The sequence below is a fragment of the Solanum lycopersicum genome, chromosome 10 (genome assembly GCF_036512215.1).
Source record: "Solanum lycopersicum chromosome 10, SLM_r2.1".
In the NCBI taxonomy this organism is placed as follows: Eukaryota; Viridiplantae; Streptophyta; class Magnoliopsida; order Solanales; family Solanaceae; genus Solanum; species Solanum lycopersicum.
This window is the reverse complement of record NC_090809.1, coordinates 55,473,234-55,487,345: the sequence shown is the minus strand read 5'-3', so window position 1 is coordinate 55,487,345 and position 14,112 is coordinate 55,473,234. Positions and strand designations below refer to the sequence as shown.

Below are 14,112 nucleotides of genomic sequence, written 5' to 3'. Positions count from 1 at the left end.
TTGATATAATTTTTTTTGTGAAACATTAATTCAGTGTTTCTACTAATAAAAATTTCGTAATATTAAATGTATTTTTATGTGTAATTAAAACGAAGAATGATGGTAAATGTGATTACTGGTTAAAATTTAAAATTTTAAAGTTTTTGATAAATTTAGCAAATTTTTTATTTTTGAAACATTAGAACAAATATCTGATATTTTGTATTAATAATGTATACATTATGTATTTTAATGTATATAAATAGTGTATGAACAATATATATGAAAATCAATGTTTATAGTTGTACATAGCTATTATTGATTTGTAATATATATATATATATATATATATATATATATATATATATATATATATATGAATTCTGTATAAAAATTGAATTAACTGTATATTATTTTTTATATTAAATTGAATAAATTGAGTATGAAATTGTATTTTAGATTGTATGTAGTATTTAGTTGTGTAGTATGCAGTATGTATAAAAATTGTTTTAATTTTGTATTAATTTAAAATTCTATTATTGTATATATATAAGTGACTTGTATATAATTTTGTGTGATTTGTGTATTGATTTTTGTAGTAAACAATGTATTAATTGTGTATTAATTATAATAGTATATAAACAGTGTGGTAATTGTGTATTAAAATATGTAAAAAGTGTGTATTATTTTTTGTACAAACTATATGAAATGTGTGGTAAAAAGTGTATGATTTGTGTATTAATTTTGTATGAAGTGTGTATTATTGTTGTACAAAGTGTATGAATTGTGTGGTAAACAGTGACTTGTATATAAATTGTGTATGAAATGTGTGTTAATTATGTATGAATAAATTTTTAATTTTATAATGGGATGCACTGAATGTAATTTTAATGTTGTGAAACAGGGAAATACGTCGACTTTGAAATGGAGGGCATCCTATACGATACTTCTACTCTTTATACTGGTTTAGTTAATTCTATAGTAACTCAGCTAAACATAGAAGAAAATCTAAATTCTGTTGAGATAAAGTATATAGTTAGCGAAATGTGTCCACCTATAAAAATTCATAATGATGTTGGGGTAAAGGTTTATCTAGATCAGATGAGGGTGAATTTGAATTTTTTTTACAAAATATCCATTATGCATTACTTTGAAAGATTGTGGGAAGTATAACGAATGTCATAGAGTTATAGTTAATGATATAATAAATTCTGATGTTAGATTATCACAGAATAACATAGATCTATACTCCAACAATTCTATCCGTTTGATCGGAATGGATTTAGACGGAGTTGTCAATGATAATAGTGAAGTAGATAATGATATAATATGTGATCATTCTAATTTATTTGTAGCTGAAAATCAGATTTATAATAATAAAGAAACCCTTAAGGAGGTTATGAGGCATGTTGGACTTGTTGAGAAGTTCAGCTTTCGGGTTGCACGTTGTAATGAATCTAAGTAAGTTTAAATTTATTTTATATTTTTTTTGTTTTGTTACAATGTATATATATTGTAATGTATATTTTATTAAATTTGTAACAGTTATCATCTGAATTATATTTCTAAGAGTTGTTCTTGGATGATGAGGGCATCTAGTTTGAATAAATCTAGTTTATTGAATGTTCGGAAGTATATTGCTCAGCATACATGTTGTGTTAGAGAAAGAGTTTATGCCAGACGTCAAGGGATAACTGACGTTGTAGCTGTCTTGATAATGGATAATTATATTGATCCATCTAAGGTATATACTCCAAAAGATGTAGCTGATGATATGTTGAAATTGCATGGTGTTTCGTTGACATACATACAGACATGGAGAGCTAAAGAAAAAGCAGTAAAGTTGGTGCGAGGAGATCCAACAGAATCTTATGCAAGATTACCTGGTAATTTCGAATATAATGATAAATTTAAACATTTGTTTATTTTATTGTGTATTAACAGTTTCGTATATTATTTATGTATAAAATATGTATTCTTTATGTATGAATTGGACTGTTATTTTCAGGTAATTTGGAAAATAATGATAAATTTATACAGTAACAGTTATGTGTATTTTTTATATATAAACTATGTATTTTTTATGTATGAATTGGGCTGTTATGTTATTTTCAGGTTATTTTTACATTTTGGAGCAAACATATCCAGGATCTGTTTTGAAAATAAAAAGGAATGAAGATGATACATTCTTATATGCATTTGTTGCTTTAGAAGCATGTATTAGGGGCTGGGAATATTGTAGGCCAATTGTAGTTGTTGATGGTGCTGCATTAACATGTTCATATGGTGGTACAATGTTAACTGCAAGCACATTGGATCCGGGAGGTAAAATATTAGCCTATATAATTTTCTAATTATATAATATAATGAAAAAATATATGAATTATATTTTTGATTTGTGTGATATTTTTAAAAAAAATTAATGAGCAGGTCATATACTTCCGTTGGCATATGCGATAGTAGATTCTGAAAATGATGCTTCATGGACATGGTTCTTTGAGCAATTTAGAGAAGCATATGGAGTTAGACAAAATATGTGTTTTATGTCAGACAAAAATGAAAGCATATGGAAAGGGACAACAAATGTATATCCTGAATCAGAATATTATGCATGCATATGTCATTTATCAGTCAATGTTTTGAAGAATTTCAATAGAAATACTGAAGATTTGAGGATGTTGTTCTTTTCATTGGCAAAAGCTTATACAAAACAACAGTTTGAGACAATTATGGAAAGAATAGATCAGATAGATACACGAATACGACCATACTTGTTTGATATTGGTTATAGCAAATGGTCAAGAGCTTACTCGAATTGTAAGAGCACATGGACCATGACTTCAAACATCGCGGAGTCATTGAATAATGTTAACAGATTAGCACGGAGGTTACCGGTGATTTCACTTCTTGAGTTTATGAGGGTGACAATTCAGAGGTGGATTCACAAGCATAATGAGGAGGTTGATAAGACTACATCTAATCTGACAAAAAAATATGATGTTTATCTACAGAAAAGTATTACGTTATCGTGCAATATGAGGGTATGTTTTTCATTGTATTGTGTTTTTAATTCATACTAATCTTCAGCATGTACAAAATAATTTTTTTTTACACAGGTGATACCTTCAACTGTTGATCTGCATGCTGTAGCTGAAGGAGCAAAGAAATACATAGTAAATTTGAACACAAGGATGTGTAGTTGCGGAAGATTTCAACATTATGAGATACCACGTGGTCATGCAATTGCTGTTCTCCGGTACAGGAAGTTACATGAAGCAGATTTCTGTTCTGCTTTTTATAGCCTCAAGAATTTCAAAGATGCTTATGCCATTCCTGTCGAGCCTATCCCGTGCGAGAGTACATGGGATATACCAAGTTATATTTCAGATCCCGCCTGGTCCAAAAAGAGCAGCAGGAAGACCCAAACTTGAACGGTGGAAAGAATTCGCAGATGTGAAATTCAAGAAGACAAAAAGCACATGCAGTAAATGCCATCAGGTTGGACACAATAGGAAGACTTGTTCAAATTATCCTGTACAAAAACAATGATGTCGTAATGTTAAATCTGTGTTTTTGAGGCATTACATTGTTATAAAATGTTTTTTTATTGAATAATATTACTATTCATACAAATGTCATACAGTATTCATACAGTTTTCATACATTATTCATACCAGTATTATACATACAATTTGTTTCTGTTTGTATTTTGAAAAATATATTTTATAATTTGTCATAATTCATATATTTTTTAATACAGTATTCATACCTGTAATATAATTAATATCTGTTTCTGTTTGTATTTGAAAGTGTATAGTATTCATGCAAAACAAATTTATGAAATAATTTAACATTAATATGTACTATATATCAAATTTTAATATGACATTCATAATTCATATGATTTTCATACATGATTCATACAGTTTCATATATGTTAAATTGATACACATTTAGTAATAATCAGTAATAATTTATATAAAACCATCAGTAGTCATAATAAAAATACAAACAGAAACAAATTGTATGTATATTACTGGTATGAATAATGTATGCAAGATGGTGATACACATTTATTAATGTATAATTGTATGATATAATTCATACATTTTTCATACAGTATTCATACCAGTAATATAATTAATATATGTTTCTGTTTGTATTTTGAAAGTGTATAGTATTCAAGCAAAACAAATTTCAACATTACTATGTACTATATATCAAATTTTCATATGACATTCATAATTCATATGATTTTCATACATGATTCATACAGTGTTCATATATGTTAAATTGAGACACATTTAGTAATAATCAGTAATAATTTATATAAAACCATCAGAGTATTCATAATAAAAAAACTGAGAAAATACATAAATTGTTCATAAGTTAAAAAAAAGTCTTTCAAATAAATGTACTATGTGCCATGAAGATTTCTACTTCCTAATACGAAATTTTGGAGTAGGATAATTGGTGGTGTCCATAACTTGTTCTTTATGAGTTCGAGGTCCACCCTTCTTGCTAGCAATTGTTCCTGTAACTTCACTTTCACTGATTGCGCCTTCATCATTCTTTGATTTTCCATAATGCCAAAGTAATGTAGCATATCTTTGACGATGATATGTTGAATCAATATCAATATGTGACATATCAAAAACACCATTGCTCATGTATTCGACAAATAGAGATGTGTATAAACCACAATCACTGTAATCAAATTGAAAAAAAAAATAGTAATGAATATATAACAATTTCAATTTAAAATGAATAAAAAATAATGTAAGAAATATACATACTTTGAACTTTCTTCTTGTTGAGGAGCATGTGTAACATTCTTGATGCTTAGAGGTTCAGAGTGAGACTTCTGTTGATAATCAGGGAGATTATTCGCATACAAATCAAGTCTTTTGCCATAAAACACTGTGCTCGTCAGAAATAAAGGAATCATGGTTGCAAGCTTATCAACGGCTTCTTTGACTTTCCTTGAATGAACAGATCCTCCCATCATCGAATCATATATATAGACATCTACTTTTGATTCGGAATACAACAAGAAACCAATGCAATTTGTCATTGATGTTGACTGGGATGATTACTTCATCAACCCTATCCCACGGAATGTTAGCAAGCAACTTATATCCTCTAATGCATTGTCCAACATCATGGTCCGGTGATATGCATCTCATGTCACATTGTGATTGTCTCCACTGTTTCTCAATGTTATCAACTCATGCTATAAACCAACAATCAACAATACTGTAAGAAGTGACTGTTTGGGAGTATTTTACCTTCTTTCGGAGATAATACATTATTATATTAATATGTTGTTTTAACAAAAAAAAATACATATCTGATTCATTCACTATTCACACATATTTCATACAGAAAATATGCATACAGAAAACATACAGATATCACACATATTTCATACAGAAAATATACATACAAAAAACATACATATATCACATATTTCATACAGAAAACATACATACAGAAAACATACATATATCACATATTTCATACAAAAAATATACATACAGAAAACATACATATATCACTGCAGCAGTACTGTAAGAAGTTTGTGAGTATTTTGCCTTCTTTCAGATATAATACATTATTGTATTAATATGTTGTTTTAACAAAAAAAAATACATATCTAATTCATTCACTGTTCACACATATTTCATACAGAAAATATACATACAGAAAACATACATATATCACTGCAACTCAATAACATAATATTTAGTTGAAAAAAGGTCTTACCCCGTCCTCCCAAGGTCTGCCCAGTTGACTCATTATGTGAAAAAAATCTTTCTCTCCGATTTTGACAACGCCAAAGTCCATTTGAGGATGAAATGTGTTTTTAATCTTGGAATATGCTGCTTTTCTGTATATGTTTAAAAAAGTGTTATATTAATTTAGTAGTTTAGAAATTAAATAAAATAATTTTTATCATCGTACAAATTACCTGCCACGTCTGCTCGACACATCTTTGAAAATCCATTTATTGAACTCCTCAATCATTTCATCTGGTACATCAAACCCATTGTGATTTTGGAATGGATGTTTGATTTGAAAGAATGTAGGTACTCTATTTGAACTGCTTTCTCCTTCCGACATTCTGATATAAGGAGAAGAATCGTATTTACCCACATTCTTGGTTCTTGTTCTTAGATTAGGAGTCGTGGTGGCATTAAGAATCGGATCAAGGGCAATTATTTGTGTCATGGTAAAATCAGGATAATCGTCCAATGTTAGTGGTTTTGATTTTGACGTTGTAGATGCATCAACATTTAAACAATCATCCGTTGATTTTTGAGCTGCATATACATGAAAAAATGTTAAATAAAAAAAAATTCTAAAATTTGAATTTATGTGATAAAAATGAATATATCGTACCAGCTGTGTTTGAACTTTGGACTTGTTGTGGAATTGTCTCTGTAGGCATATCTGTTGGATCAGATTGTGCAGCATGATGGTTGACGTTTTCCTGAAACATGTATTCATACACATGTAATACAAAACTAATGCAGTGAATCATACACAATTCTAATAAACTTACAACATATTATTGAAAAATACATAATACATACAGATATTATACAAAACATAATACAATATAATCATACACATTTCAAACAAACTTACAACAATCTTTCATACACAATATATTCAATACCAAATATACAAATCAAAACATAAAGTATAACTAATTATGGATATTACTATTCACCAGAATTAGAAAACTTGATACAAAATTTTTTATACATAATGCATACACATTTCATACATATTTTATATATACAGTGATAGTATACTACCGGTCCATGGATTTTCCTTCCTTTTCTTTTGCCGCATTTCGCTCAAAGGGTTGAAAGGAGATAGTGCATCAAGCTGTTCGCAAGGGCCAACTTATCATACACAATTCATACAGTGGATCATACACATTTCATACAGTTAATCATACACAATTCATACAGTGAATCATACATAAAAAATACATGTTTTAGCAATTGATATTGTAATATGAAGAAATCTGTAATTTCATACAGTGAATCAAACACAATTCATACAATATTTAATTACACAAAATTTATATATTAAATATTTTATACTCAAATAACAGAAAATAAAAATAACAGAATTTATATATTTTTCAAAAAAAATTCATACATAAAGTATACACAGATATATATACCTCTGGTTGTTATTCAGGTATTTGTTCTCCTCTTGACAATCGAAACTCATCGATTATCATTTTGGTGGAGTTATCAACATACATCTTTATATCAGCCATGTGCTTGTGAACCTTATCGGTGAACATAAAAAAATTTATACATTAATAGTTTTTAAAGTCATTATATTAATTATATAAAAATATGTTGGAACTTACACTGATTTTGAGTTCTTTCAACTCTGCCTTAACCTGTTAATTAAAAAAATAAGTATTTGATATGTGTACTGTAATTTCAAAAAAAATTATGTTTATTTGAATATTTTACTTGTACCTCTACAATATCAGCTCTCAATTCTTGAACTTTATGTTCACTGTCAACAACACGATTTTTCGATGATCTTGGATTTTCTGATTCATGGTGGCTGCTGGACTGATTTATAATGGTTTCTTCCATTAGATTTAACTCTTCTTCCGAGAAGACAATATTTCTGAATATATGCTGCATAAAAAACAAATGTATAATGTATAATGAATTATATTGAATGTAATAACATTGTAAGAAAAATACCTGATTCCCAAGTGTTCTGAAAATTGTTTTCTTCAAATCGTCAAAAAAATAACGTCATTCGGTGTCTTCCAGTTCAGGATTCTCGGTGTGCGATTTGAAACACGTATAGCAATTGTGTTGTCAAATGGATGACAACACTCATAAAACCATATCTGCAGTGCTATGTGGAACTGGCTGAATTTGAATGACGATGAATTTTTTTTGAATTTTTTATTGCAAACTTTGAGTGTTAAATTAAAACACTCACTTGCCCAAGGGAAAGTGGCATACTGTCCAGATTCTACCAAATCAAAATACAATTTTGGAATTGTTGTCTTTGAAGGGTCTGATGCAGTCAGAAATGAAGAAATAAAGTACAGGATACCGATTTTTAGTTTATCATCTTCTTCCCAAAAATTTTGCAATTTAAACTTGTAATAAAAATCAGACATGGATACTTTATTAAAATCTCCAAAATTTTCAGCAATGAGTGTGTTTTGAACATGTGGATCTGATACAAAATCAAAAACAGGTCCACATTTCAAACAAGTTATAGCAACAAACTCTTTTAGCCCAAAATTTAACTCTTTACCATTTACTTTAATGACAAACATGTCATCCCTAACATTTTCATTCCCCATTATAAATAAGTGTCTCAACAATTGACATTGGATTTTAATGTGATGCAAATTATAAAAAAATGTAATGATCCTCTTAGTCGTTTTAGAAATTTTAACCAGCATTATTATATTAACTTTTTTAGTAGATTTTGTAAATAACTTATATGACTTATAAGAATGAGTGACATAATTTTTAGATTTAATAAAGGATTATTTTGTTGCTAAGAATAATGAAAAAAAAGAAAGAAAATCAAATAAATAAAATAAATAAAAAAATAATTAAAAAAGGGGCAAAGTGCCCTAAATAGATTAAAGCCGCACACGGCTTATGAGAAAGAAACAAAGGAACGATCTGTGGAAAAAAAAAACGCAGATAAGAAAAGAAAAGAAAGGGAGAAAAGAAAAGGAAAAAGGAGGAGAAACAACGATATTTTTATCTCGAGATATCAAGGTAATTATTCTTATCCTTTCTATTAAATTTTTGTGTAACTAGGAATAGAGTTTTAGGTTAAAACGTGTATAATTTATACTAATATATGAACTTGTGAACTTGGGGTTATAAATGTGTATAAGTATTATGGTTCAATCATTGAACAATGATTATTCCAAGATTAGGATTATTAATAGTGGAACGATAAATATGAATTTGAACATTGAAAATAAGTGGTTTCAGCCAATAGTTTTGTAGTCCGCCATTGATGTGTTGGGCAGTTAGTTTCGGCTTTAATTATTTTCATTTGATCATCATATTAGGATTCAAGTTTTGATATATTGAGATATGTTTTAAATAGTGGGTGCATTATGATATATAAAAATCATTATAATTATGTTATTCGGAGAATTAAGATTTAACCCTAAACTTGAAATTCAGAAAATATGAGATTTGATCAATTGGTTGGAATAAAGATTTAGAAATTTTATTATAAATTTGGATGAGTTTTGGGTGTAAGCTAGAGATATAGCAATATGAATGTTGTTAGTTTCGAAATCATATCGTGGTTATTTATTTGAATAGATTTTATTGGTTTGAAAGTCAACCAAAAGAGGAAGGCTCAAGTTTTGGAGTCATAGTTCGACTATTTAAGGCAAGTGGATTTCTAAACTCTTGTTAAGTGTATGAAATGTGTGTATGTCCTTGTGGTATATGTTGGGAGTAACGGGATAGGTGATGGGTTGACTTGTCCACATTGATTAATTCTAATGATGAAAAGAATGGGGATAACAAAAGGCAATGTGATTAATTGTTTATGGGTGTTGTGTTGAGAAAGGGTTGAAGGCTTGTTGAATCATCGTTGATGTAACTTCATGTTTGTGTGGTTGTGAACTGTGCGATGTTATGAAAATGGTCATCTTCTCATTATATGTGTGAACTTGTCATCTGCATTATTCTGAGGCATTGATTGTGACAAGTGTTATGTGCATTGAGAAAGAATGGGTACTTAAGAGGATGTACCATTTCGAGGGACGTATCGCGCGCCGCGATAGATACTATATTTCGAGGGACGTATCGCGCGCCGCGATGGTTACTATTATCGAGGGTCGTGTCGTGCGCCGCGACAGATGCATGGACAGATATGTCCCCCCATGGGTCCCGGACTGAGAGACAGCGGGTGTGTATTACTAGGTCAGACATGCATGATTATTCTTGACATTGCATTCCATTGCATTGCACACACTTATCATTAGTGAAATTGATATCGTTTTTTGTTGATCTTCTGATTGCCTTTCTGCGGAACTTGTGATTGATTAATATTGAGCTTGTTATTGTGGATATGTAATTTGTTGAAGTATTCTTGTTGAGGATACGTAATTTGTTGAAGTGTTGTTGTTGAGGATATGTAATTTGTCTAAGTGTTGTTGTTGAGGATATGTAATTTTTCTAAGTGTTGTTGTTGAGCTACGTGCTATGTAAACAGTGAGCTGTTAGGTTGGGTTGATTTTAATGCAGGTTGTAGTTGTGGAGGTTTGGTTGGGAGTGGTAGGAGTACCCGTATTTCATCCCCTTAGCTTGTGTTTAGACGTTTACTTGCTGAGTACCGTGTGGTTTGGTACTCAACCCTTGCTACTACAAATTTTTTTTTGTAGGTTATGAGCCTGGATTTTTGTTGTACTTGTCATTCGCTTGTTTTCCGAGGCTTCTTGGAGATTTGTCAGCTAGCTGTTTCCATCGCAGCAGACTTTCTTCTCCTTAATTATGATCTTGTTCTATTCTAGAAACAAGTTCATTTGAGACTTGAGTTTTCTTTTGAATCAATTCTAATACTTTAGAGGCTTGTACACGTGACTACCAGGTTTTGGGGTTTTTATTAAGTTACTTATATTTTACTTCCGCACTTTATTGTAATGATTGAGTTTTAGGCTGACTTGTCTTGGTGGGATAAGACGAGTGTCATCACGCCCATTTTTGGGTCGTAACAAAAAATCCTTAAGGTGTTTCATCTAGGAATTGTTGAGACTTATCTTGACCTAAAAATGTCAACAAATCCGCAAACACATTTATGTTAATACATGAAGACAGATGTGTTTGTGTCTTCTTCTCCTAAAAAAATTGTAAAAATTAAATACATTAATCATACACATATTCATACACATGTAATACAAAACTAATGCAGTGAATCATACACAATTCAAATAAACTTACAACATAATATTGAAAAATACATAATTCATACACATTGTATGCAAAACATAATGTTGTGTATGATACACAATTCAAACAAACTTACAACATAATGTTGAAAAATACATAATTCATACACATAGTATACAAAACATAATACAATATAATCATACACATTTCAAACAAACTTACAACATTCTTTCATACACAATATATTGAACACCAAAAAATACAAATCAAAATATAAAGTATAACTAATTATGGATATTACTAGTAAACAGTACCCAAAAACTTGATAAAAAAAATTCATACACATTTTATATATATAGTGAATCATACAGTGAGTCATACAAAATTCATACAGTGAATCATACACAATTCATACAGTTATCATACACAATTCATACAGTGAATCATACATAAAAAATACATTATTTATTTAAACAGAAATTTCATACATGGAATCATACACAATTTATACATTATTTATTTTACACAAAAATTGTATTTTAACTATTTTATACCCAAATAACAGAAAATAAAAATAACATAACATAAAAAAAATTAAAAAATTAACTTTTACTAACCTTTGAACTTTTTTTGGGTTTAACTGTTTCTTCTTCTTCTTGTAAATGTGAAGTATCGATTTCAGATGCTCTTGGTTTTTTGAATTTTGATTTTATCAATTCTTCCACAAAATCAGATTCAGACTCTGATGATTCCTCGATTTCTTTTCCTTTCCTTTTCATTCCTCTTTCTTTCGTCGTTTTCTCAGATTCATCTTCTTTTTTCTTTTCTTTCCCTTTTCTCTTCTTCTCATTTTCCTTTGGATGGTTGTTTGTTTTTTTTCTTGTTGTTGATTTCACTGATCTAGATTTAACTTTAACAGATGAAGGTTGAGATTGTGTTTGTGATAAAATTTTGAAAGATGGAGCATGAAAATCGTCTGAACTTGCTTCTTCATTCAATCTTCTACTTTTTCTCGGGGTTTCGTTGCCTCTTTTAGACATTGTGCGGTTTGTTTATCGCAAGATTTGAAAATTTGAGTGCTAAAAATGAAGATTTGAATGCAAATATTTGAGAATTCTTGAAGAAGACTGTTAAGAGAGATGAAAATGGTGAAAAGTTAGTAGTGCAAAAATGGAGAAAAGTTTAGGCGTGCGAAAATGGTGAAAAGTTTTGATAGGCGTGCAGATGTAATGATTTTGAAAAGAGACGGGGAAGAACAAAAATTTGGGGAATATAAATTTTTTTTTAAGATAACGTTTTACAGTTTTAAACATAAAACTGTAATTGTTTTAGATTTTGATAAAATCCCTATAATTTTGTAGTTATCTTAAAAAAGGTAACTAAATAATATTTAATTTAAATTACTTTATTTAAGAGTTTTGTTTAAAAAATGTAACTTAAAATAATAAGTGTAATTAATTACATTGGTTTAAATATGGTAATTGAATTATTTAAATAAGTTAATTATTATTTTAAAAAATTAATGAGAATAATATTTTATTTCTTGATATGCTATAACTTGATAATAATATGCTATAAGTAGTTTATTATTAAAAAGTTTGTTTATAACTTGATATTTAACATCTTAAATGTGTGTGTAGTGTTATTTTTATAAATAAAATTGTGGGATTTTTAAGTCTACGTGTTAATTAGTAAACTATCTAATATAAGTGATATCTGATATTGTTTGATTTGACACAATATTTTATTATTTAAAAAAATTATGATTTAAAATAATCCTTAAATTTGTGTGAATATAAACATAAAAAGCAAGAAAAAATTGAAGTTAAATTATTTCTAATTATACAAAATGATTATTTTTTGTAAGATGGATTAAAAAGAAAAGGGTGTCACAGAAAATAACAATAGAAAATATTAGTTATGGGATTCACAAAAGATAAAAGATTAGTATTAGAAACACCTCCAAATTTACATTACTTGACTAATTAACTGAATTTAAATATTTCGATCTTGTAATATGAGTAAAATACATTTTTAAATTTTCGTTAAATTGAGGAGTATTTTTAACACTTCTCTCAACTTTTTATTGAGAGTTTATTTTTGTATAAAAGTTTGAAATCTGCTTGCTATGTCATGTGACAAATTAGGAGTACATTGAAGATATATTTAAATTTAATCAATCAAATAAAAAAGTGTTCTAAATTTGTCAATAATTTATGAACAAACCTAATAATTTAACATCAAGTTAAGAAGTGTTTTCGCTGTTCAATTTCTCTTCAAAGTAAAATTTCTCCTTTATAACTAGTATACTCAAAACATGCAAAGGAACTTGGAGACGAATTCTGAACAATTAACACGGACAATAATTACTAAAAGACAAAATATATTTAATTTTCAATTATTGTAAGTGTGTGTTTTAGTCCTTAAAGTTAACTATTAACAGATGGTTATTTGAAATATATAATATAAAATAGATTGAAGGATTGGTGATTGTAATGCTTGAGATGTTATGCGTTAATTTTTTTCTAAGACTTAAAATTGTTAGGACACTATTGGTAACCTTAAGGAGCATGCTCACTTACTATTTATTCTTTTAATTGTAATTGTATTTAACTTTGATCATTAACCATTGAAAAAGAGAGGAATAACGTATTCAAGCATTTAGAATCACCAATCCCTTTATTTTATAAATTTTCAAATAATTATTTTATTAAATAGTTAATTTTTGTTAAACTTTGAAGACCAAAACTGCTCACTTCAAATAATTAAAGGTAAAATGTATATAGTCAAATAATAAAAATACTAAAACTGAAATTTTACAATGATACAGGAACTAAAGTCTATTCGAATAAAAGGCAAGAAGGTTAAAAAGGAATCAGACGGTTTATTATGCTAAAAAGGAAGTACTTTAATTTTAATGCAAATTTATAATTTATTATATTATTTGTGTTAATACAAGGAGAACTTTTATGGAAAAAAAATAATCACACTGTCTATTTTGCTAAGAAAGAAGTACTTTTTACGGAAAATCATTTATGATTAATAATATTTTGTTGATTCAAGGAGAATTTTTGTGGAAAAAAAATCAAACAGTCTATTTTGCTAAAGGAAGTACTCTTTATGGAATAATATGTATGATTAATAATATTATGTTGATACAAGGAGAACTTTTATGGAAAAAAAAATGATACGGTCT

General features: G+C 28.4%; 2 protein-coding genes across 2 annotated transcripts; one reads left to right on the top strand and one right to left on the bottom strand.

The window, feature by feature from the left end:
- Positions 1-2,513: 2,513 nt before the first annotated feature.
- Positions 2,514-3,410, top strand: LOC104649710 (uncharacterized). The gene is made up of 2 exons (XM_010329236.3): positions 2,514-3,020; positions 3,096-3,410. Exons 1-2 carry the CDS (start codon positions 2,514-2,516, stop codon positions 3,408-3,410), a joined length of 822 nt encoding a protein of 273 aa, XP_010327538.3.
- Positions 3,411-10,751: 7,341 nt separating this feature from the next.
- On the bottom strand, positions 10,752-11,956 carry LOC138338939 (uncharacterized). The gene is made up of 2 exons (XM_069290028.1): positions 11,534-11,956; positions 10,752-10,865 (listed from the first exon to the last, which is right to left on the bottom strand). The coding sequence occupies exons 1-2, from the start codon at positions 11,954-11,956 to the stop codon at positions 10,752-10,754; spliced, it is 537 nt and encodes a 178-aa protein (XP_069146129.1).
- Between the last annotated feature and the right edge of the window lie 2,156 nt (positions 11,957-14,112).